General features: G+C 43.7%; 3 protein-coding genes and 2 long non-coding RNA genes across 6 annotated transcripts in view; 3 read left to right on the top strand and 2 right to left on the bottom strand.

Moving 5' to 3' along the window:
• The window catches only part of LOC114428309 (uncharacterized), a 49,084-nt gene that overhangs the window by 15,293 nt on the left and 8,164 nt on the right, over positions 1-25,627 (bottom strand). The window lies entirely within an intron of this gene.
• On the top strand, positions 1,901-6,159 carry LOC114428313 (cytochrome P450 2K1-like). Its single transcript, XM_028396614.1, has 9 exons — positions 1,901-2,206; positions 2,293-2,455; positions 2,550-2,699; positions 2,791-2,951; positions 3,101-3,268; positions 4,384-4,525; positions 4,611-4,795; positions 5,014-5,155; positions 5,234-6,159. Exons 1-9 carry the CDS (start codon positions 2,003-2,005, stop codon positions 5,419-5,421), a joined length of 1,503 nt encoding a protein of 500 aa, XP_028252415.1. The 5' UTR covers positions 1,901-2,002; the 3' UTR covers positions 5,422-6,159.
• Positions 9,394-9,884, top strand: LOC114428317 (uncharacterized). Its single transcript, XR_003669570.1, has 3 exons — positions 9,394-9,459; positions 9,558-9,699; positions 9,783-9,884. It is a non-coding gene; the product is annotated as an uncharacterized LOC114428317 (long non-coding RNA).
• LOC114428318 (uncharacterized) lies at positions 16,828-17,192 on the top strand. The gene is made up of 3 exons (XR_003669571.1): positions 16,828-16,911; positions 16,998-17,023; positions 17,106-17,192. It is a non-coding gene; the product is annotated as an uncharacterized LOC114428318 (long non-coding RNA).
• LOC114428316 (endochitinase A-like) lies at positions 20,161-22,721 on the bottom strand. Its single transcript, XM_028396616.1, has 7 exons — positions 22,495-22,721; positions 22,072-22,395; positions 21,567-21,794; positions 21,332-21,409; positions 21,206-21,234; positions 20,950-21,045; positions 20,161-20,873 (listed from the first exon to the last, which is right to left on the bottom strand). The coding sequence occupies exons 1-7, from the start codon at positions 22,553-22,555 to the stop codon at positions 20,739-20,741; spliced, it is 951 nt and encodes a 316-aa protein (XP_028252417.1). The 5' UTR covers positions 22,556-22,721; the 3' UTR covers positions 20,161-20,738.

Here is a 25,627-nt window from a genome sequence, read left to right on the forward strand (position 1 = left end):
AGGTGGCGATAAAAATGAATCCCAGTATCGATCACAGCATTACAGTGGCTGGACGCGCACATTAAACACCGGGAGATGGGATGTATTATTACAGACAGTCATCCGCACGTTCACAGAGTTAAACACAGACCAGAGGTCTGCTACAGTCAGCTACACTGATCTATCTATTGTCAGCTGTGCGCCCTCTTCCCTGAACATTATCAGCTCGTTAGGCCAGGTAACCACGACTGTGCTCACAATTTGCAATACAAGTGCATTGTCAACCTTTGGTGTGTGACGTGCGCTGCGTAGGAGGGCCGTATGAGGAGTTCTGCACGCACACGTCTCGCGGAGTATGGTACCGCCGTGCCGAAACAAACTTTTTTTTTTTTACTCTTACCACCCGTTCTCTGTCCTCGTGGAGTATGGAACAGCCTTAACACTTGCACTTGCTTTTATGTCGGCATGCAGAAATAAAAATCTTCTGACAACAGTCACGAATCTGTTTGGTGCTAGCACTAATACAACATCAAGCACACTGAGATGGGGACTTCTGTTTATGGCCAAATACCCAAGAATCCAAGGTGAGAAGGCAGGTTGATGACAGGAGATGTCTGCCTTTCACTGACGCTGTTATCGACGAGACGCAGAGATTAGCCAGCATTGGCCCATTTGCAGCTCCTCACAGAACAACGAGAGACATCAGTTTTCAGGGTTACTTCATCAAGAAGGTCAGACTTGAAACATCTATACATCAGCACATTCAACTTCATAATATAATTAAAAACATTACTAAGGAGAGATGAAAGGACGCAGGAGGCCCTTGAGGGCTCTGAGCAAATAGGGTCATCCCAAGTCTGTCACAAACCTATGCTAGAACATGTTATACATGTCAAAATAACATTAAGGAGAAGCCGAGTAAAGAACATGCTGGTCAGACTGTGCAGGGATTTCTGCATGGGGATCAAGGCAGCTGTAGCAGGTGTGTACTCTCTTAAGTGTTATTATATATAGCCAGAGTGATACAAAGCTCTGCAATGAAAAGCACACTGAAATATAAAACTGAGTGGGGTGTCCCTTGTGAAGTCTGCACAGGCTCTAGATGGCGCCAAATCACACTGTCCCATAGAGAAATAATACAAGCAGTAGAATAATCCAAAAATAGTGATAACTCACTGCCAAGTGGAATCACAATAGAGGAAATAATAACATGTTACACACCCACCTATGCCAAACTTCTTACTTCCTGTGGCCCCTTAACAAAAACCTGACAAATGTTTCCCTACCATAATGCCTGTGCAGAAGAAGAAGAGAGCTGCAACCACTGCAGCCAATGTGTGTGGTGTTAATTAGGGCCTGAGCACACATGTATACAATGGCTTCAGATTTTTTTACACTAGTAGAAAACCAAGTCTACAATTTTGTGAACCACAGTTGTATTCACTCTCTCTGGACCATAGGATGGATGTAGCTATCGTGATGTCACCCATTGGTTTGTAAACCCCCATTTTGAAGTCTCAATTTTTTCATAGAGAAGATTGAAGCAAGGCGTCTGGACTTGTAGAGTTTTCTAGAAGACGTTTCGCTGCTCATCCAAGCAGCTTCATCAGTTCTAACTGTTTGGTGGGGAAACATGGTTTATATGTGGTTACAGACCTATGTGGGTGGGTCTGGGTAAAAAACTTAAAAAGCTTAAAAAACAATAGCACTAAATGTTCCATCCATTCCCAGGAAGAATATCATAATTTTCACCTTCAGGTTTTGGGCAAAGTATCTTGTATAGTCTTTTCAACTTTGTATGGTTAATTTCCAGGGGGGATGAAGGCAAAATCAAGGGCTGTTGACAGAGTACAATGTACCAACTCCAACACTAATGATTTACTTTGTTTTGCTGAGCCTTTCAGTATCTTCCCAGGCAATGTGCTGCACCTTATTTTCCACGACCAACCACTTCACTTAAAAACATGCAGTCACTGTGTGTCTCCACATAAGTATCTTGTACTGCTCACTCTTTGTTGTAGTTATGGGGCTCGTAGATGTTTTCCTTCAGTCCTTCAGTTTTGTCTCCTTTCTGGGGACTCTGGCAGTCCTGCTGCTCATCTATCTCCTCTTGACCTCCAGCTTCAGTTCAGATGGCAGGAAGGAGCCTCCAGGACCCACACCACTGCCTCTGCTGGGAAACCTGCTGCAGCTGGACCTGCAGAGACCCCACAACACACTAATGGAGGTGGGGAAGATACTGAAGTAGTTTCTTTAGTGTAGTTTGTTGGATGTTCACAGTTATTTTTCAGATGTGTGTTTGGCTGTCATTAGTTTTTCAAGAAATATGGATCAGTGTTCACGGTCTACTTTGGACCCAAAAAAGTGGTGGTCCTGGCAGGATACAAGACGGTGAAGGAGGCACTTGTTACCCATGATGAAGACTTTGGAGAGAGAGAACCAATGCAAATCATGAATGAATTTAGCCAAGGACATGGTAAGGACAGAACATTAAGAATGATTTAACTGTTTTATGTATTTATTTTGTATTTATTCTCTGTAATATGTTAACCCTTCATACTTTATCTCAGGGATCGTATGGTCCAATGGTGATTTATGGAAAGAAACAAGGCGTTTTGTATTGACTAATCTCAGAGACTTTGGAATGGGGAAAAGGGCATGTGAGGACAAAATCACTGATGAAAGCCAACACCTTGTGGAACTTATAAATGCATTTAAAGGTAAACTTAACTAAAATTGTCATTAGTAGTAGCCATTAGTAAAGTAAATTAAAGGACAACATTGCTTGATGCTTGTCTGTTTGTCTCATAGGAGAAGCTTTTGAACCAACACAACCACTGAACTATGTAGTCTCTAATATCATCTGCTCCATGGTTTATGGCAGCAGATTTGAATATGATGATCCAGAGTTCACATCCTTGGTAGATCGAGTTCACAGAACCAATCAACTTGTGGGCTCCAATTCATTACAGGTATGATTTTATATTTTTGTAAAGCTACCGCCCTAAACTACAAAAGAAATGTCACCTCATGACCCCCCCCCCCCACCCCACCACATGACATGCTGTAGATTTCACACTGTCTGTGTCATTTTTAATAATATGTCTATAATTGTTGACAGATATATAATCTCTTCCCATGGTTATGCCAATGGATTGCAAACGGGAAGAAATTTCACGACATGGCTTTAGCCACTAAGAAAAAAAACCTGGAATTCTTCAGTCATTTGAAGGAGACGCTCAATCCACAGATGTGCAGAGGCCTGGTGGATGCCTTTCTGGTGCGCCAGGTATGGAACTGTATCTACATGCACAAATGCTATCTACACATATATCCAAAATATTGTTAGTATAAAGCTTTGCATAGCTCTTAAAAGTACTGCGTGTTTCTGTAGAAGTGTCACAAATATCTCAAATATTGCACTGTATATTTCTTTCACCACCACATGTGAGCTCTTAGCAACACAAATGCCAAACGCTGCTGGCATGACCCCTGTTCTGTCCAAGTCTCCTCACAGCTACAAACTCTAGCTCTCCATCTACATGTTTGTGCTAAGAGTGTCTGTGACAGTAACTTAGACAGGTGCGACCAAGTCACTGTTTTTCAAGTCACAAGTAAGTCTTAAGTCTTTATTCTCAGCTCCAAGTCAAGTCCCGAGTCAAGACAAGCGAGTGCCAAGTCAATTCCAAAGTTGTAAACTTCAAGTCATTTCAAGTCTATTTAACAACAGTTGGCTGCACGACCTGATGGCGTTAGCCCTCGGGTCCTCTAAAGAATGTGCTGCCCAGCTCTGTGGAGTGTTTCAATGAGCCTGAGTCTCCAGAGGGTCCCTGTGCTGTGGAAAACGTCCTGCATAGTGTCGGTTCTTCGGCTTACCGACCACTGGCTCTTACGTCACACATCATGAAAACCTTGGAAAGACTCATTCTGGAACAGCTCTGGCCTACTGTTAGGCCTCACCTGGACCCTCTCCAGTTTGCTTACCAGCCCCAGCTGGGAGTTGAGGATGCCATCATCTACCTTCTGAATCGTGTCTACACCCACCTGGTCATGTTTTTTGACTTCTTCAGGTCATGTCACCTCCAGAAGTTTCCTGATGACTCAGCTATAGTTGGGTGTATCAGCAAGGGTGATGAGTCTGAGTACAGGACTGTGGTGGACAGCTTTGTCACATGGTGACATTACATGGCATTTTACCTTATTTTATATCTCTGGGTAGTTTCTGGGTATGCATGGGGCACCTGGAATGTAAGCAATTTCCCCCTGGGATTAATGAAGTATTTCTGATTCTGATACATTCTACACCAACACCTTAAGGGTTAAATTATGCCCACATCCGACTAAGCTGTAGGAGAATTTAACCACCCACGAGATAATATTTGTATCTGCTATTTCTCTGTTCAGGAATCTGGGATTACCAACAGTCACTTCAACGACACTAACCTTCTGATAACAGTCATGAACCTGTTTGCTGCTGGCACTGAAACAACTGCAACCACACTGAGATGGGGCCTTCTGTTTATGGCCAGGTATCCAAAGATCCAAGGTGATGAGGCCAAGTGATCCACCCCAGGATGAATTTGATTATCATAATTAAATTGTGATTTAAAGTCATCCTATTTCATCTCCAGACCAAGTACAAGTAGAGCTGAGGAATGTAATCGGAGATCGGCAGGTGCGGGTTGCTGACAGGAAGAATCTACCCTTCACTGACGCCGTCATTCATGAGACACAGCGACTGGCCAGCATCCTGCCTATTGCAGTTCCTCACAGAACCACCAGAGACATCACTTTTCAGGGTCATTTCATCAAAAAGGTTAGAACACATATGGGAAACCAAATTTGACTAATTCTGGAGGTCAGCCTCAAGTGACTACTTAAAAAGCTGCAGTTTTTCTGTTACCTGTGAAGGAATCTTCTTTTCATGCATTTGCACTACCTAAACTTAAAGTATTTAAGAGGCACTGGATTATTACATACGTTTACTTTCCATGACTTCCCACCCTCTCTGAATCTGTACTGTAATCTCTGCAGGGAACCACGGTGTATCCTCTCTTAACGTCCGTCCTACATGATGCCAGTGAGTGGGAGAAGCCGCACACCTTTCATCCTGCTCACTTCCTGGACAAAGACAACAAGTTCGTCAAGCGAGACGCCTTCATGCCTTTTTCTGCAGGTTTGCATGTTCAGCCATTACATTAGGTTACATGTAGTGACAGCACACCTTAATGTTTTCTTAATGTGTCTCTCGCAGGTCAAAGGATTTGTCCTGGAGAGAGTCTGGCCAGGATGGAGCTGTTCATCTTCTTTTCCACCCTCCTACAGCGCTTTCGTTTCACTCCTGCACCGGGGGTTACAGAGGAAGAGTTAGATCTGACTCCACGTATGGGCCTTACCCTTGTTCCTTCACCTCATAAACTGTGTGCTGTTTCCAGAATGTGAAGAAAACACATTCTTCAAAAAGCCCTTCCCCTGTAGCATATAACAGCATATCCCTATGTTATGATGATCTAGTGTCAAATCAAGTTAGCTACTTCTTTAGTTTCCTAAAACTGACATTTCTTTAGCCTGCTGCACCAACCTGTTTCACAAAGACTCATGCAACATTTGATCTGCCCCGCCTATAAACAGTAAAGATGCAGCTGAACTGCATAAGTATGTGCCAACCAGATTGAGAAGACAGGAGTCAGACACAAGAATAGCAGAGATAACCCACTGTTCTCAACATAAAATCCCGACGGTTGCTGTATCACAGCGCGAGTTTCCTGCTTCCACAATTGCCCGCCCTCCTAAACTCTGCTCGTGCTCCCACTCTTTGTCCATATTCGGAGTTTTGGCGGACGTGATGCTGCCAACATGGTGGCGGTCAGCGTGTCCCAGAACCTTCCACCGAGCCTCAAAACAGACAACAGAAACAAACGGGTGACGTCACAGAAGCTCTGTCCACAGTTTTTACTATCAATGGTTGCTTCCCACAGGTTCTTGATAGCACATTTCAAACTTATACAGTTGCTGGAGCCCAGCACTCACATGTTTGTGCCACATTAAGTGAATTTGTGTGCAGGTTTTCTGTCTCTAGACCTTTTTTCTGTATAGCTGTTGCACCTTGAAAATCAACCTCATCCTCTCTCATGCAGATGTAACATGTTGATCAATATCTACACAATAAACCTTAAGATGCTGCACAAATACATCTCCTATTGAGTCATTGACAGTGTCAGTCATCAAGTCAGCAAGTACCTCAAGATACTCACTGACCAGTGTCGTTCACTGACGAGTTGGTGATCCCTTCTGCTAGGATCCACAACAGTAGAAGTACTCACGATCCTGTAAATCTAACAATATTGACACATTAAAAAAAACACTTTGTACATCAAGATCATGGTGTTGCTACTAGAGCAGAGACATTTATAGAGTACGTCATTTTGTGAAGTTGGTGGATCCTACTTTCTAACAAAACCACAATCACTGTGTTGATTAGAGAAGGGGCCTTCCTTCCAGCTGGTTATCCTTGGTAAACTCTTAAAGGGAGCATTTGTACCGTGTGTGCAAACCGAACAATCCACAGCCACCTGCTCGGGTTTGTTTTTGATGATGTTCATTTGAGGGTCATTGGCTCTGCAACAATTATACAAGATTAAAGAAAACTAGGAAATAAGGTCCCATAAAGATGCCATTAAACTCAAAGGCCCGCGGGCCAAATCCGGCCTGCTGCAACGTTCTATCTGGCCCACACCCCGATGTCCAAAACATAGATCTTTTATGTAAATGTAAGATTTTTCATTTTTAATATATATTTAAACTACCCACAACACTCCACTGAATAAAACCACATCATACTAACACAAATGATTTATTTTGTGCAGAACAAATAACAGCAAACGTCCATGGCTCCCACTCAGACTGTTGTTGATGAGAGTTCAGCTCAGGGGTTTTAATTGTTGTACAAAACAAAACAGTGGCCCAATCATAGGAAGACAAGGTCCAGACTGGCCCCACAAAATTTGACTTTGTCTTTATTAAAAATTACATCCCTTCACATGACATCTTGGTTTAATAAAAGGGCAGTGGTGTTAGAGAGAGAAGGATAACTGGTTTGTGAATGATTTGTAAAAGTACAAATGCTGTAGTTAAGCCATCCTGTAACAGGGTTCTGTGTTGTGTTTGGTAATTGAAAAGATTCAGAAATGTTTTTCCTAAATCCACACTAGTCTGTGGCAAGGTACAAATAATTCACTGATACGATACAGCTACACCTAAACTTTACTCTAGCTTCAATGTCAATGTCGCCTCAAATATAAGGAAAGAGATTTAAATCCTGCCAGTCAAGCATGGTAACCCTTTAAAGGAAGCATCCATACCAATGTGCAAACCCCTAAACAATCCACAGTCCGCTCCCCAACTTTGTTTTGCTGATGTTCATTTAGGGGTCACTGGCTCTGCTTTATATTTAGAAGTCTCTATATGGAATTAGGTAGATAAAAGTCAATTAATGGGGCCCGTTGGAAGTGGTGGGGTTTGGTCTCTTTGTGGCTCACTGTCAGCTGCGTCACCACGTGGTACACTTACATATAAGTGTAGCACACATGCACACTTATATGTATGTAGCTCCACTTACTTCCATAGGTTATATTTCTATACTGTACTTATTTGCTCTTCAAATTCCTCTTTTGTAAATTATTTTATTATTTTTTGTCTCTCTCAAACCTTTATGGCATTCAGTGTGAGCAGCAAATTAAGAATTTCATTTATCCAAGGAAACCAATTTCCTTACTGTGCATATGACAATAACTGCTTTGAATCTATCACATGCCCCTTCACACAGAGTGAGAGAGTCTAAAGTACCAACTCCAACAGTAATGCTTTACTTTGTTTTGGTGAGCCTTCCAGTTTCTTCCCAGCCAATGTGCTGCACCTTGACCAACCCATCTTCTTTACTTAAAAACATGCAGTCACTGTGTGTCTCCACATAAGTATCTTAAATCTTTTAAACTTCAGAAAGAAGAAGAGTCCAACCACTCTCAAGGAGTTCGACTCGAGTCCAAGCTGTGGTGGAGGCAAGCCAGACTATATCTAGTCAGTACCACTCAGCCTCACACACAAGTTTAGGCTCCTTCCCCCCCAGCGAGGTGACATTCCTTGTCCCCAGAGCCAGTCTCTGTGTCCAGTGATCAGGTTGCAGAGGCCCCCACCTTCAACCACCACCCGATTCTCTATGCACCGGCCCCTTACGGTTTCTCCCGCAGGTGCTGTAGGTGGTATGTTAAAATTATTCTCATGTAATTTCCAGGAGACAGAGGCATCAGAGTTGAACCACAGATGAAGGTCTAAGCCCAAAAGACGAAAAGCATAGCAGAGTCAATCCACCCTGTGTCTTATCTCACTGAAGGATTTCAAATGTGGTCTCTTTCCCATTCCATATGAATTTAAATCTGAGAGAATGAGGTTTTTCCCCAATAATCCAATGATAATAAGCAAGAGGAATCATTGAAGAATAAAACTTTAAACGGGAAAGTATGTACATTCTGACTTGATATGCTGAATGACTAACATCTTGCCTGGCCTGTATTTTAGCTGAAAGTTGGGCCACCGCATCATCCACAAACTTGGGGTTAGCTTAACTAGCTCAGAGAGTTCCTCACTGTAAACAGAACGATTATTTGTCTGCTCCTGAGCTTGTTTGGCAGATTGTTTTTTCGATGATGCTGTTATCATTGTTTATCTAGTAAGAACTTCGACCAAAAGTTCAGATATGCGGTAAAAATATAAACATTTTAGAGTGGAACTGCAGAGCTGTGGTGAGAAAATACTGCATTCCTTGCAACGGTCACGTGACTCACAATAACTTTACTCTTGATAAATAGTATCAGGTCCATACCTTCTGGTTTTGTTGACAGAGTTCTCTCATGTTAGCGATCAACTTCAAGAGCCTTGGGAACATGTTGTACACCTGTTAAAGTTTACACATTTATGATTAAAATAAACAGATACTGTCTCATCAAGTTCACAATAGTTAATTAATGATCAGTGTACTTTGAAGGTTTAATAACAAACTTAACACTGTAAACATGCCTGTATTGAAGCTGAACCTGCAAGTTGACTGAGCGTTTTTTTGATCTATCATGGAAGTAAACTCTGGATCATCATATTCAAATCTGCTGCCTTAAACCATGGAGCAGATATTAGAAACTGCATAGTTCAGTGGTTGTCTGGTATCAAAAGCTTCTCCTGCAACAAGTTGAAAGTTCTTGAGAACGTCACTGAGGTTTTGACATTCATCAATGGTTTTGTCCTCACATGCCCTCTTCCCCTTTCTAAAGTCTCTCAGTGTAGCCAATGCAAAAACCCTTGTTTCTTTCCACAAATCACCATTGGACCATATAACTCCTGAGATGAAGTATGAAGGGTTAACACCCTTTAAGGTTATTTAAAACTAAAAGCCAGAGTCCCCAGAAACAAGAAAGAACTGAAGAACTGAAGGTGTAGCCCCATGGCTACAACAAACAGTGAGCAGTACAAGATACTTATGTGGAGACACACAGTGGCATACAAATGCCTTAAAATGTGTTTCTGTTCAGGAATCTGGGATTACCAACAGTCACTTCAACGACACTAACCTTCTGATAACAGTCATGAACCTGTTTGCTGCTGGCACTGAAACAACTGCAACTACACTGAGATGGGGCCTTCTGTTTATGGCCAGGTATCCAAAGATCCAAGGTGATGAGGCCAAGTGATCCACCCCAGGATGAATTTCATTAGTCATTAAATTGTGATTTAAAGTCATCCTGTTTCACCTCCAGACCAAGTACAAGTAGAGCTGAGGAGTGTAATCGGAGATCGGCAGGTGCGGGTTGCTGACAGGAAGAATCTACCCTTCACTGACGCCGTCATTCATGAGACACAGTGACTGGCCAACATCCTGCCTACTGCAGATCCTCACAATACCACCAGAGACATCACAATCAGATGTGAGGAAGAAGCATGAAAAGTCTAAATCATGCTGTTATGTAATTTTAGTGGAAACTTAAAGTAAGTGATTGTCTGCTTAGTTTCTTCCCACTTGACATTCCGTTGCTGGTATAGCTAGTGGTTAAACCAGTTTATAACTCAACCTCACGCTCACTCATGCAAATGTAACAGTTTGATCAATATCTCAAAAATAAACCTGAAATTGTGACACAAATACATCTTCTGCTCCTTACTGGTCACAGACATACAAAGATAGAAACTAAGAGACACACCAGGGATAGAGCCTGTGCACTACTGTGTTATCCAAAGTGAAAATAAAGGGTCCTGATCATGTTATGCGATTTACATTCATAGGGCTCCTCAATCATACAACACTGGCTAAGGGGCCTAAACATACAGTTTAGACTGTAGATTTCCTCTAGGAGAAAAACATGATATTACATCAATACTGATTCAAATTGATGTGTATCAATGTGTGATGACCCAATCACGTAGAATAAAAAAGGTTCTTAACTTCAAAACATCTTTGATCTTCATCCAATAGGCATTTGACTGACGGTGGTTGGTGGCCACACTGGATGGATGAAGGCAGAAAATCTCCAAATGATGCTCGGTCTTCAAAATAAATTTCCAAACGATGCTCGGTCTTCAAAGTAAATTTCCAAATGAAGTTTCTCGAAAAAGAATTAAAGAGCAAACGAATGGCACGCCAGCCATGTAAAAATAAAAAAAATAAATAAAACTTTGTCTTTTCTACAAGGAAAACATGTTATTGTATCAACACTAATCAAAGCTGATCAATGTGTCGATGTATGATTGAGTCACTGTGGATGTGAGAAAGGATGTGTGCAAAAAAGAGGGAGGAACTGTAAGAGAGACAGGGTGGGTCGAGTCCAGCTATCAATGGGAAACTATTTGAATTTTAAACAACTTGAGTGAGGACATTTTGCCTGGCCCTCACTTTTAGATCCTGTCAGTGGCTACTTGAGGTTCAGGCACTCAGCCAAGGTTCAGGTCAATCTAAATAGAAAAAGTTTAAGTATAACCTTATTAATCCCTGTAGGGATATAAGGTTAAAAATGCATTGTGTCAATGAAAGTGCTCACAAAGATAGCTGTACAGGGTTTGTGTATGTTTTAAGGTGTCTGCAGACAAACAGAGGGAAAGACAGGAAGTCAGAAACGGGCACAGTGGGTATGAGATAAAAACAAAGGAGATCAGGGACCCATTTCATTAAGGAGGTTCAACAAACTCAGTTTCAATTTTTAGGAACTCAGGCTAATACATACTCAGTTTCCACTGAACCTGCTTTATGCAACAAGCCCTGGTTACTCCTTAACAATCAACATTTATCTCAGACCTTTAAAAACACTGATGATATGAACTACAATGGGGTTAAATTTAGTGCAGGTAAGGCTGCGCATGAAGACGAACAAATGCGACAGTTTTTGGTTACAGCTGACACAGTTAAGGCACTGTGGCCATGTTAACACCCACACCTCACCTGGTGCAGATCCAAATGATAATTTCTGCTTTGTGACAAATTTTGGTTTGATGGATTAATGGCAAAAGATATTTTGATACATTTAATTCACATTTTTAAAATACAAATACGAGAGAGAGAAAAAGAAGTTGGAAATAAAAGGATCAGTGCGGCAGCTGAGAACAACCCAAGAGTAAAATAATAATATTTCTGTCTTACCGTTTGTTGATTTGCTTCTTTGTAGATCAAACAAAAACAAGTCCAAGTCAAATCTCAAGCTTCTAATATCTACAGAAATCACACACAGCATCTGGATGAAATTAAATTCAAACTCTCCGATGCAGAAAAACAAAACTTAAGATGTAAGAAAAGCCTTTGTAACTTTGGTTTAAATAAATTAGTAACAATCTGAATATACAGCTCTTTTATTTGGATGCATTACTAGACTTTCTATATTCTGCATAAAAATGAACCAGAAGAGAAGCTAATCAAACAGGATTTAGGAAAATGATCCAATATTACACCTGTGAGTGGCAAACGTACGTGAACCTGGAGGATTATCTGTTTATTTAAGGGGTTAGATTAGAATCCATCTGTTTCATCTGAGGTCACAAAGGGATACACAGTGACCTCTAAGCAGCTAAAGGCCTCTCTCTACATTAATGTTGCACTCCTAAAAGAACACTGCTGCCTGTCTGTGGTCTGGTAGAGATCATGTAGACAAACCAGAGGGCTACAGGGAAAATATTTCAATCATGAGAGACTCAGCAAACTGAATGAGAAAGAATTTATTAATACAATAATTGTGAATGTGCATTGGCGTCCTAGACCCCGTCGTGAGGACCACGTCCGAAAGGGGGGAAAGCTCGAGCGGAGAGGCCGCTGATCCGAAGACCCCCCGGGTCTAGACCTGGTGGTGGTGTAGAAGCAGGAGAGCAGGAGAGGGGAGACCTTGAACTGCGAGGATGGGGAGGTGCTTGGGGTGGAGGAGGGTTGCCGGATTCGATCGGGAGACAGCTGGAGAAGAGACAGAGACTTTTAAATCTCTTGCTACGTTATGATTGGGCAGGAGAGGGACAGATCGACAGCTGATTGGTGAGGGAGGTGCCATCTATTAAACACCTGACTATGTGGGAGGTCACTAGACAGAGTGCAGTGCAGTGAAGGAGAGTGCTAGGATGGCGAAGAGGGAAGGGGATAGAGATAAGAGGTGAATGATGAGGAATAGAGTCTTCATGATTGAACTTACGCTGAGAGCTACATTCAGTGGACAGTTTGGACCTGTGTTGCTGCATCTGAACCAGGATGATTACTCACATCATATCTGGAATATGTTGGACATCCGTCTGTCAGCTCAACACACAGTGGGTCAGGAAGCAAGACAACAACAGACAAACAAGATGTTTACAAAAGAATGATTAAAGAAAAACAGTTAATGTTCTGAATGTTCAAGCTCTGACCTCATTTCAACTGAAATGTTGTGGAACCACCTGAAATGTGAGCATCTCAGATTGAAGCTGTTCTAAACTGAAAAAAATCATCATGATTGACTGATCTGCAACCTTTAGTTGTTGATCACAACAGCACAAGGAGTCAGGTGACACCAAGAGTAAAGATTCATACTTTTACCACTTGGTTTTAGCCCCATAGACTGTTATTAGGGGTCAGTCTGGTCTGCTATTGATCCTGTCAGTGGTTCCACAAATTGAAAACTGCTTCATAAGTATATTTTTTCACCTATGTACCATATTGTAGCATGCCTTTGACCTGTCTCAGTATAGTAATGTATTATTTAGTCTATTTGAGGGTGCACATTATTTTTATATTATTACAAATAAAAATAAAGAGTCATAAACTGGAATAGGTGTTTCAGTGTGTGGACGATTTACCTAAAACTGCTTTTAAACAATAAGAGGTACCTCCCTCACCAATCAGCTGTCGATCCGTCCCTCTCCTGCCCAATCATAGCGTAGCAAGAAATTTAAAAGCCTCTGTCTCTTCTCCAGCTGTCTCCTGATCGAATCCGGCAACCCTCCTCCACCCCAAGCACCTCCCGATCCATGCAGTTCAAGGTCTCCCCTCTCCTGCTCTCCTGCTTCTACACCACCACCAGGTCTAGACCACCCGGCCGGGGGGGGGGGGGGGGGGGGTCTTCTGATCAGCGGCCTCTCCGCTCGAGCTTTCCCCCCTTTCGGATGTGGTCCTCACGACTGGGTCTAGGACGCCAATGCACATTTACAATTATTGTATAAATAAATTCTTTCTCATTCAGTTCGCTGAGTCTCTCATGATTGAAATATATATAAACAGGATCAGTCATTTAGCAATGTGACCTTCTTTATCCTTTGTAACTAGTGAATCAGACCTTCAGTGTTGTTGCTTTAGTTTGAAGTTTGTTCATTAACAAACAGATTTTAAGCCATAACCACAAAACCTGATTCAGTAGCTCCACACAGGTTAATTTGGCAGCTTAATTAAGTAAAACGTGGCATTATATAACAGAACAAAACTCAAAAACAAGCCAACATTTACAGCACAAGGCTAGAATTAGCCTAAACACCCCTAAAAACAATTAAACAACAATAATTAGCATTAGCGGCTAACGTAGCTAGCTAGCAGAACATCACTGACCTAGCTTCCTTCTGGAGTTTGGACCAACACACTCCGCCGTGTCCGAACTCCCCACGCACCGCGGAGCTCCGGCTTCTGATGTCCTCCCCTGAGCTTGAGTAAAAACCCGCAAAGATGAACATGAAGCTCATGAAAACCAACACTTGGTCCCGCCAGCTAGACAATGTCCGTGAGTCTTCGGTGAACATGAGAGACGCTTCCGGGTCCACTTCAAAACGCCGCGAACAGCGCGCAACTCCCGAGAAAAAGAGAGCGCAGCTGCCGCTAATTGACAGCGCAGTGACGTCACTGCATTAATACGCACAACTTCCGAGATTGAAAATACAACACGGAAATAAAATAAAATGATAGATAATCATTACCTATTGATCCCATTATCAGGTGAAATACGCAGAAAAATAAGAAAAATTAATTATGATTTAAAATAAAAAAGAAAAGAGAAATAAAACATAATGATAACATACATTTAGATAAAGGTCAAATGAAAAACTATACATCACAATAAAGAATACACAATGATGCAAATACATGAACACAAATATTAAAGTAAGATTAAAGAAACAAAATAAAATTAAAAAGACAAAATAATATTATAGCAAGATTGGAATATATAACATAAAATACTGCCCCAACCTGCCCCCTGCAGGTTCATTGTAGAAGGCTCAAATGCTGATGCTGAGTGCCTGATGTGTTTTTAGTGTGTTCTGCTGCCCCCGTGTGGTCAAAGTAAAGTGTTACATGTTCATCAGTTTGACTTCAAAAACTAAACTCACTGTCAGGAACAACAGGAAGAAACAAGGTCACATGATGTTCAAATAAAATGACGTCTGACATTAAACATCCAATCAGAGCTCAGCTGTTTAATAATAAATCTCTTGGTGTGTCTCTGACGCTCACTTCCTGCCGTCTGTCACCACGTCAGCTCTCTGAGGGCGTTCCTCATTCTGTCAGCCAATCATGTCACTGCTGCCATGCAGCCCTCCTCCACCGTCTTCAGTAGATATAATCTGATGTTAACGTCATCTTCACACCTCCAGAGCTCTGCTGCTGTTGGCACTGCAGCTCCTCCTCCGCTGCAGACCTTCTTCCATGTTGGATAACATCCATTACATGTGCAATTTCAGGTTTAATACTTGAAAATAACAGAATAAATAAAAGAGGACCTGCTGATGTGTGAGGCTCAGTCCATTCAGATGTGGTGCATTAATCACACCTCACACCCATCAGTAGCTAATATCACATTGGCACCAAAATGATGAGGTCATTGTCAGTTTGGAGGATGTGGTGAATCTTTTTTTGTTCTTTCTATAAAAGGTGAGACAGACAGAGCAGATGTGACCTGGCCTCTTGAAAACCACAACACGGGCACAGAGAGGAGGAGGTGCTGCTGACAGGAAGCGGATATTTGTCTATATGAGGTCCGAGCAGAGACCGTGAGAGTCAGAGAGCGTCAGAGCAAGAGGAAGAAGAACGATGGCTGCATTCAGATGGACTGAGATGTCTCTGTTTGTGATGATGATGCTGCCATTTACAGGTAAGAACACATGGAATGTAAAAGAAACGATCAAACATCTGGACTGTACTGATTATTGATACTGTACTTTGTCTAAGTTTATTTTTATTTCCTCATCAGAAACTCGACAAACCGTCACTGTCAGAGAGCAGCAGGACGTCACTTTACCTTGTAGAGACAGAAAAGATTTGAATGATCAGTGTCACAGTATTACCTGGCTGTTCGATGAACCAGGAAAAAAGACAGCAGTAACACTGTGGGAACATGGGAAGATTCACAAAGACTCTGCAGATAAATCAGACAGACTGACACTGACAGCAGACTGTTCTCTGGTTATAAAGAAGGTCAGAGCTGAGGATGCTGGTCTTTACACCTGCAGACAGTTTAACACATCAGGACATGAAATGGGTCAGGACTCTCCGATTAATCTGTCTGTCTCTCACAGTGAGTATTCACATCATCATGTTCAGTTTGATCTGTCTCATTAGAACACAGTGAAACATGAATTATAGCTGCAGTGAGGAAGCTGAATGTAAAACCACTGAGACAGTTACATCATGTTGCTCTGTGTCGACACATGGAGGGAGTGAATGTGTAACACAGCACGTCTGACTGATCGATGATCAATAATAATGTGATGACATCATCAGGAAGCTGTATCTGATTCAGTGTATTCAACCATGACCATTTATTGTTACACGGTCACGTTTTTTTTGGGAAGGTATAAAACCACCACCTCTACGTCCACCTCCACCTCGGGCAACAACAGTGAGACAAACAACCATGATGATGACAACGAGAACAGCAGCAGCATCAGCAACAACTGACTCAAGCCTGGAAACACCTGAAGAATCTAATCCAGGTATGTCAGGTATGACCGACTGACCGACCGACCGACCGCCCTGTCTATCTATCTATCTATCTATCTATCTATCTATCTATCTATCTATCTATCTATCTATCTATCTATCTATCTATCTCTCTACATAACATAATGTACAACCAGTTCCTCCACCTCCTCAACACCACCACCATCTCTATTCCCATCTCCTCTCCTCTTCTTCTTCTTCTCCTGTCCTCTCCCCTCATCAGGCCGATGTATGATCCATTGTTTCATGGTACTAACTGTACGTCCAGTTTTCCTGGTAGTTCAAGACAGTTTTGATTGTAAGAGGTTCTATATGAATAAAGTTGAATTCCTATGGGTCAGTGTAGACTGAGCTGCATCGTGTCGTTCTCTGTTCAGGTGGGCTGAGGTTGGTCTTGGGTCTTGTGGGTGTAGCAGCGCTCTCAGCCGCCGTTGTGTCCGTCAACATGTGGATCAGAAGAAAAGGTGACGACACTTGCAGACTAAAACCAGACGCTCTGATGAATGTTCTCCATGAAGGCTGAAGCTGAACTCCTCTTTTGTCTTTTCAGGTCACAGAGCTGATCGTGGCCGCACTGTGAGTTTAACACAACGAAACACAAACACACACACTGACGCAGTGAAGAGCTGTGAAGGTCTGATGTTTTGTGTTTCCACAGGCGCACAGTGATGGAGATGATGTGGTGGTGACCTATGAAAACCTTTCAGCTTCTGTTAGAATCCACACACCAACACATCAGAGGTGAAGATGTTTCTGAGCTGCAGCTGGACTCCAGCTCAGAGAACTCCAGAAACCATCGACACAGTGAACTAAAGTGTGACGACATGTGATGTCACCGCCTGCTCCAATCCCATAAACCCTTATGTGTCATATAAAGGCCTTACTGTTATTTACATATGCACAGACCTGTTTTATTTTGTATTGCTGAGAGTAATAAAGTTTGTAAATCAACATTCACTCAGACTCAGTCACACTTTGAGCTTTATGACTCTCTGCTGTACCAACAGTGCACACAGGGGGTGCTTTATGAGAGTGTCAGATGTTCTTAGTGTGTTCTGCTGCCCCCCAGTGGTCAAACTAAAGTGTTACAACGGTTTGACTTCAGAAAGTAAACAGCAGAGAGCAGCCATGATGTTTCCTGCTGTCTTTATGACTCTTTGCAGACATGTTTAGCCTACATACCACACCATGAGGCAGTAGGTGAGGACAGTCTTAATAGTGGCCTGATAGAAGGACACCAGCAGTTTCCTGTTAGTGTTGTTCCTCTGGAGCACTCTGAGTGTAGCCTCTGTGACCATGACAGGTCCTCAGAGATGTGAACACCCAGGAGTTTGAAGCATTGACTTGCTCCACACAGACACCATTTATACAGAGGGGGCGGATCCATGTCCCTCCTCCCCCCGGGGTTTGAGGCAGGCGGTTTAGCTCGTCAGCCAGTGCCATCCTTAAACACAGAGCTGTCAGCATCATGTGCAGTGCAGATATAGGACCCAAATGCAGACACCCTCCATCTGGAGACCCACCGGGGTCGGGACTGGGAACCAGAGGCGAAGGACCACCGGCGTCGGGACTGGGGACCAGAGGCGAAGGACCAGAGGCGTCGGGACTGGGGACCAGAGGCGAAGGACCAGAGGCGAAGGACCACAGGCGTAGGGGCCAACAGGGTCTGGGCGAGGACTCAAAAGAGGAGGCCCATCAGGACCGGAACAGAGGCTCAGGAGCGGTGGACCACTAAGTTCAGGACAGGAAGCCGGGGGTGGAACCCCACCAGGCTCAGGACTGGAACTCGGGGTCGGAACCCCACCAGGACTCAGACAGGAAACTGGGGACGGGGACCCACTAGGATTAGGACAGGAGACTGGGGACGGAACTAGAGTCAGGAGACGAAAGCCCTCCAGGGCCAAAACTCGAAACAGGAGATGGAAGCCCACCAGGGCCAAAACTGGAACGGGGAGGAGCGACGTCGTCTGGAGTCCGCCCTCTGACGGAGCGGGGAGGAGCAACATCTAGAGTCCGCCCTCTGACGGCAGCGAGAAACCTGCCTCCCTGGGTGGAACGGAGCCCTCAGCCAATGCAGGAACACCCAGGGAGAGATGAGCTGGTGGAGGCGACGTCAGCAACGCACCAGCTGGAGCAGGAACAGGCGAGGAGGGAGCAGCTGGAGAGATAGCAGGGGCTGAGCGAACGGCCCAGGCTGGGAGCGCCGGAGACACCCGGAGGGGGGGAACTCGTCCATCTCCTGGAACACAGGGTGGTAGGTCGAGAGCATCCTCGGCTCTGTGTCCAGGACCTCCTCCATCTCAGCCCGCAGCTCCTGCATCTCCCCGTGGAGGTCCCCTAAGTGCAACAGCAGGGACATTCGGTAGGCACACCACTGCCGAATCTCCCTTTCATCTGAAGGGGGAGATGGCATGTGGTCCACCCAGTTCACTGCATCCTGGAGGTTTACCATGTGCTCATTTAAGGCCTCCCAATCGAAAAAAAAAGCTCAATAGAGTCATCTGCTGCCTCAAAAAAGTCTGCTGGGTCCATAACTGGTCAGTTCATTCTGTCATGTGCAGTGCAGATATAGGACCCAAATGCAGAGAAAAGTAAGTTAAACAAAGGTGAGCTTTAATGAAAGCCAAAAAACAGTCCAGATCACAAGAATAACTAAACTAAACTAAGTCCTGAACAACTAAAAAGTACAAGACCAAAAACCAACAAACCAAGGAGATCTAATCCAGGGGAGGACGGAGGACGACAGGACGGAAGAAAACCAGGAAGACGAAGAGCACGGCACGGGGAGTGACAAACAATGAACTGACGAAGACAAAGGGGAGCACGAGACTTAAATATGGGCTGAGACGAGACACAGGTGAGAACAATCAGGGAGGAGGAAGAAACTAGGAGGAGACTAGAGGAGGAGAGAGGGAAGGACCGAGGATCAGAGAACAGGAGGGAGGAGGAACAGAAGGGAAGACAGGAGGAGAAAGAGGAAGAAGAGCACACACAGGAAGAACAGAGAAGAAATAAACTGATAACCTATAACTAAATAACAAAATAAACAATATGAAAACAGGACAAAGATCAAAACCCAGGATCATGACAGTCAGTCCTGACCCTGCAGTTCTTTAAGTGCTGTAGCCTTTGCCAGACCCTCTGAGGATTATTGTGTGTCAGCTGGTCCTGGATTGTCTGTAGGCCTCCTTTGCTTTACACCTCTCTTCATTCAGGCCGTCATTCAAAGGAAACCACAGGTGGGACAGCAGACCAACAGGCTCAGAAGTGCAGGACTGGAAATACATCTTTTAGTTGTTTGCCCACCAGAGGGCAGCAAAACACTAAAAACAGACTGAAGACTCTCAGAGCTGGTGTGATGACAGTGAGCAGGAAGTGGGCGTCAGAGACACACAGAGAGATTTACTGTGAAACAGCTGAGCTCTGATCGGAGGTTTAATGTCAGATGTCATTACTACTACTACATTACTACTGAGACCAGAATTACTGGGGTCCTATGGAGCTTAAACATGTAAAGAACGAGGAGTTAACACAATAATTCTGACATTTATCAGCATGTTTGGAATAAATGAGGTGAAAACAGTAGATGTAGTCCCAGTTTTTGATTTTTACAGTTTTAAAATCTATAATCTATAATTTATAATCTATATTACAGGTTTGTGTCTCTCCTCTCTCTCTCTCTCTCTCTCTCTCCTTCATCCTCTCTGTCCTGTCTACCTCTTCTCCTCCTCCTCCTCTACCCTGCAGACCATCACCCCTGTTTTGATCCGGGTCCTCTTCTAAAGTCTTTGTTCAGGGGTCAGACTCTGGGTCTCTGTAAAGGAGCTCCTGTCACCATCAGTCCTAATCTGAACTGACCAATCAGCAGCTGTTAGCATGATGCTAACATGTTATTGTCAAAATGACCTCAGCTGTAACAGAGATTAAACGACAGTTTGCTGGTTTCAGTTAAGTTCTGATATTTAATCAATACTGTGTAAATGAGTCAAACATGAAAAAATCTGATGTTTAGTCCAGAAGCAGGTGAAAATAATGATTTTATCTCCGTTCATGGAGGAGTTAGCGCCCTCTGGGTCATGAACAGGAAGTGGACAGACTCTTCTGACACTGCTCTGCTTTGGACTGATGTTATTGATCTATGGCTCCCCCTGCTGGACAAAGTCTTTTTTACAACAATCAATAAAATGCTGATGAACTAATAATAACAGAAATATATCAACACATCATGGTCAATGTATACAACACTGCAGCAGAGCTCTTGTCTCCAGTTCACACTACAAATATCTGCTTATTAATATAAACCATCAGCTGTGAGGCCTCTCGTCTTATTCACGGAGGCGTACAGGTGGGCGGGGTCCACAGAGGCTGCAGCGGAGCTGACGGGGGCCTGGACGGTGCTGTAGATCACGGCGTCACGTTCAGGAAGCTGGGAGACGACAGACACACAAACACATGATGCTCAGTGTGTCGTAGCACGTGCTGGATGTGATGAGGCGGCTTACCCGGGCCGAGCTGCTGTCGGTGGCGTGGCTGATGGAGGCGTAGTAAACAGCATCTGCAGCTTCAGCATCTGCAGCTTCAGCATCTGCAGCTCCGGCCTGCAGCGAGGACAGCCAGAGGAACAAGGACGAGTGTGAGTTTAGAGTCGGCCTGTTCTGACCGGCCTCTGCAGGGTTAAAGCTCAGCTCCTGCACACAGCCGACTTAAAGCAGCTCATATCAGACGATCTGTTAAAGTAATGAATCAATAAACACTCACAACATCGTCTCCACTCCGTGTTCTGGTCCCTGAAAAGTTCAAATAAAATCAAATGTAGGATTCTGCACTGAACATCTGGATTGAATAAAACTTTATTTATAAAAACATCAAAGTAAATGTTCTGACCTTTGGCTCTCCTCCACATGATGACGGCCACAGCAGCTATGACGAGCGCTGCCAAACCAACAGCTGTGATGATCAGGGCTGTTTTACCCGACCGAAGATCAAAACATTCATTTATCATAGAAATACGAAGTCTGCAGCATAAACTGTGTTTGTCTGATCTGACGGAGACGTGAGACTCACTGAGCACATGTGACAAATGATGATTGTTTACTTTGTTGTTGTGTTGTTTACATACCTGGATTAGATTTTTCAGGTGGTTCCAGGCTTGAGTCAGTTGTTGCTGATGCTGACATTGTTTGTGTTGTTGTTGCTGCTGTTCTCGTTGTCATCATCATGGTTGTTGTTGTTTGTCTCACTGTTGTTGCCGGTGGTGGAGGTTTTGATGTTGCAGCCGTTGTCGTGGTTATTGTTGTTGTTGTTGTTGGTGGTGGTGGTGGTGGAGGCGGTGGAGGTGGTTTTGTACCTTCCAAAAAAAAACGTGAACGTGTAACAATAAATGGTCATGGTTGAATACACTGAATCAGATACAGCTTCCTGATGATGTCATCACATTATTATTGATCATCGATCAGTCAGACGTGCTGTGTTACACATTCACTCCCTCCATGTGTCGACACAGAGCAACATGATGTAACTGTCTCAGTGGTTTTACATTCAGCTTCCTCACTGCAGCTATAATTCATGTTTCACTGTGTTCTAATGAGACAGATCAAACTGAACATGATGATGTGAATACTCACTGTGAGAGACAGACAGATTAATCAGAGAGCCCTGACCCACTTCATGTCCTGATGTGTTAAACTGTCTGCAGGCGTAAAGACCAGCATCCTCAGCTCTGACCTTCTTTATAACCAGAGAACAGTCTGCTGTCAGTGTCAGTCTGTCTGATTTATCTGCAGAGTCTTTGTGAATCTTCCCATGTTCCCACAGTGTTACTGCTGGGCCTGTTCCTAGTTTATTGAACAGCCAGGTAATATTGTGACACTGATCATTCAAATCTTTTCTGTCTCTACAAGGTAAAGTGACGTCCTGCTGCTCTCTGACAGTGACGGTTTGTCGAGTTTCTGATGAGAAAATAAAAATAAACTTAGACAAAGTACAGTATCAATAATCAGTACAGTCCAGATGTTTGATCGTTTCTTTTACATTCCATGTGTTCTTACCTGTAAATGGCAGCATCATCATCACAAACAGAGACATCTCAGTCCATCTGAATGCAGCCATCGTTCTTCTTCCTCTTGCTCTGACGCTCTCTGACTCTCACGGTCTCTGCTCGGACCTCATATAGACAAATATCCGCTTCCTGTCAGCAGCTCCTCCTCCTCTCTGTGCCGTGTTGTGGTTTTTAAGAGGCCAGATCACATCTGCTCTGTCTGTCTCACCTTTTATAGAGAGAACAGAAAAAGATTCACCACATCCTCCAAACTGACAATGACCTCATCATGAGGGGCTGACCTGCTGATCCAGGACAAGCACAGGAAACATACCACATTTAAAAAGATCTTAATCCAATAATCAGGTTGAAACATGGATGAAACATCATGTGACAGACAGGTGGAGGAACACAGTGATGCTGCAGTGCTCTGAGAGCTGCTGCTCTTCCTCCTCAGAGTCAGATAATTAAGAAGTGAGCAGGAAGTTAGTTTGGTGAGAATGTGGTTTCAGCTGCAGTGTCTTCAGGTCATTTCATCAGATACGAGGTTTCACACCCTCTGGTTCCTCTCTGCATCTTTGTGGCAGCAGCAGAGCTCTGGAGGTGTGAAGATGACGTTAACATCAGATTCTATCTACTGCAGAGGATGGAGGAGGGCTGCATGGCAGCAGTGACATGATTGGCTGATTAGAACTCAACCTGTGAATTTCATCTTTTTAACATTTATTAAAAAACAGAATCAAGAGGAACTGCATGTGTGGCGCTCAGTCCGCTCAGACGTGGTGGTTTCGTCACTAAACCTCACGTTCTTCAGTAGCTCTGCTGCAGCCACATTCTCACGGAAACACTTCCTCTTCAGCTCTTAACAAATAACTCTGAGGAAGAGGACCCCACAGCTCTCACAGCATCTTCTCATCTTCCTCAAACTGTCAGTGATGTGATGTTTTACTTGTTTCTTTAAACCTGATCTACACCTGTCAGCTCCGCTGCAGCCTCTGTGGACCCCGCCCACCTGTACGCCTCCCTCAATAAGACGAGAGGCCTCACAGCTGATGGTTTATATTAATAAGCAGATATTTGTAAAGTGGAGACAAGAGCTCTGCTGCAGTGTTGTATACATTGACCATGATGTGTTGATATTTTTCTGTTATGATTAGTTCATCAGCATTTTATTGATTGTTGTAACAAAGACTATCCACTATGTCCAGCAGGGGGAGCCATAGATCAATAACATCAGTCCAAAGTAGAGCAGTGTCAGAAGAGTCTGTCCACTTCCTGTTCATGACCCAGAGGGCGCTAACTCCTCCATGAACGGAGATAAAATCATTATTTTCACCTGCTTCTGGACTAAACATCAGATTTTTTTCATGTTTGACTCATTTACACAGTATTGATTAAATATCAGAACTTAACTGAAACCAGCAAACTGTCGTTTAATCTCTGTTACAGCTGAGGTCATTTTGACAATGACATGTTAGCATCATGCTAACAGCTGCTGATTGGTCAGTTCAGATTAGGACTGATGGTGACAGGAGCTCCTTTACAGAGACCCAGAGTCTGACCCCTGAACAAAGACTTTAGAAGAGGACCCCAAAACAGGGGTGATGGTCTGCAGGGTAGAGGAGGAGGAGGAGAAGAGGTAGACAGGACAGAGAGGATGAAGGAGAGAGAGAGAGAGAGAGAGAGGAGAGACACAAACCTGTAATATAGATGATAAATTATAGATTATAGATTTTAAAACTGCAAAAATTAAAAACTTGAACTACATCTACTGTTTTCACCTCATTTATTCCAAACATGCTGATAAATGTCAGAATTATTGTGTTAACTCCTCGTTCTTTACATGTTTAAGCTCCATAGGACCCCAGTAATTCTGGTCTCAGTAGTAATGTAGTAGTAGTAATGACATCTGACATTAAACCTCCGATCAGAGCTCAGCTGTTTCACAGTAAATCTCTCTGTGTGTCTCTGACGCCCACTTCCTGCTCACTGTCATCACACCAGCTCTGAGAGTCTTCAGTCTGTTTTTAGTGTGTTTTGCTGCCCTCTGGTGGGCAAACAACTAAAAGATATATTTCCAGTCCTGCACTTCTGAGCCTGTTGGTCTGCTGTCCCACCTGTAGTTTCCTTTGAATGACGGCCTGAATGAAGAGAGGTGTAAAGCAAAGGAGGCCTACAGACAATCCAGGACCAGCTGACACACAATAATCCTCAGAGGGTCTGGCAAAGGCTACAGCACTTAAAGAACTGCAGGGTCAGGACTGACTGTCATGATCCTGGGTTTGATCCTTGTCCTGTTTTCATATTGTTTATTTTGTTATTTAGTTATAGGTTATCAGTTTATTTCTTCTCTGTTCTTCCTGTGTGTGCTCTTCTTCCTCTTTCTCCTCCTGTCTTCCCTTCTGTTCCTCCTCCCTCCTGTTCTCTGATCCTCGGTCCTTCCTTCTCTCCTCCTCTAGTGTCCTCCTAGTTTCTTCCTCCTCCCTGATTGTTCTCACCTGTGTCTCGTCTCAGCCCATATTTAAGTCTCGTGCTCCCCTTTGTCTTCGTCAGTTCATTGTTTGTCACTCCCCGTGCCGTGCTCTTCGTCTTCCTGGTTTTCTTCCATCCTGTCGTCCTCCGTCCTCCCCTGGATTAGATCTCCTTGGTTTGTTGGTTTTTGGTCTTGTACTTTTAGTTGTTCAGGACTTAGTTTAGTTTAGTTATTCTTGTGCTCTGGACTGTTTTTTGGCTTTCATTAAAGCTCACCTTTGTTTAACTTACTTTTCTCTGCATTTGGGTCCTATATCTGCACTGCACATGACAGAATGAACTGACCAGTTATGGACCCAGCAGACTTATTTGAGGCAGCAGATGACTCTATTGAGCTTTTTTTTTTCGATTAGGAGGCCTTAAATGAGCACATGGTAAACCTCCAGGATGCAGTGAACTGGGTGGACCACATGCCATCTCCCCCTTCAGATGAAAGGGAGATTCGGCAGTGGTGTGCCTACCGAATGTCCCTGCTGTTGCACTTAGGGGACCTCCACGGGGAGATGCAGGAGCTGCGGGCTGAGATGGAGGAGGTCCTGGACACAGAGCCGAGGATGCTGTCGACCTACCACCCTGTGTTCCAGGAGATGGACGAGTTCCCCCCTCCGGTG

Source organism: Parambassis ranga, chromosome 24 (genome assembly GCF_900634625.1).
Source record: "Parambassis ranga chromosome 24, fParRan2.1, whole genome shotgun sequence".
In the NCBI taxonomy this organism is placed as follows: domain Eukaryota; kingdom Metazoa; phylum Chordata; class Actinopteri; family Ambassidae; genus Parambassis; species Parambassis ranga.

What these genes read in the sequence shown, in the direction of transcription:
- LOC114428316 (XM_028396616.1), bottom strand. Translation starts at nt 22,555, where the DNA reads ATGGCTGCATTCAGATGGACTGAGATGTCTCTGTTTGTGATGATGATG. An exon ending in TAATCTGTCTGTCTCTCACA is followed by an intron (nt 21,795 to 22,071) that starts GTGAGTATTCAC and finishes TTTTTTTGGAAG; the next exon opens with GTACAAAACCACCTCCACCG. An exon ending in CACGGAGTGGAGACGATGTT is followed by an intron (nt 21,046 to 21,205) that starts GTGAGTGTTTAT and finishes TCCTCGCTGCAG; the next exon opens with GCCGGAGCTGCAGATGCTGA.
- LOC114428313 (XM_028396614.1), top strand. Translation starts at nt 2,003, where the DNA reads ATGGGGCTCGTAGATGTTTTCCTTCAGTCCTTCAGTTTTGTCTCCTTT. An exon ending in TGAATTTAGCCAAGGACATG is followed by an intron (nt 2,456 to 2,549) that starts GTAAGGACAGAA and finishes ACTTTATCTCAG; the next exon opens with GGATCGTATGGTCCAATGGT. An exon ending in ACTTATAAATGCATTTAAAG is followed by an intron (nt 2,700 to 2,790) that starts GTAAACTTAACT and finishes TTTGTCTCATAG; the next exon opens with GAGAAGCTTTTGAACCAACA.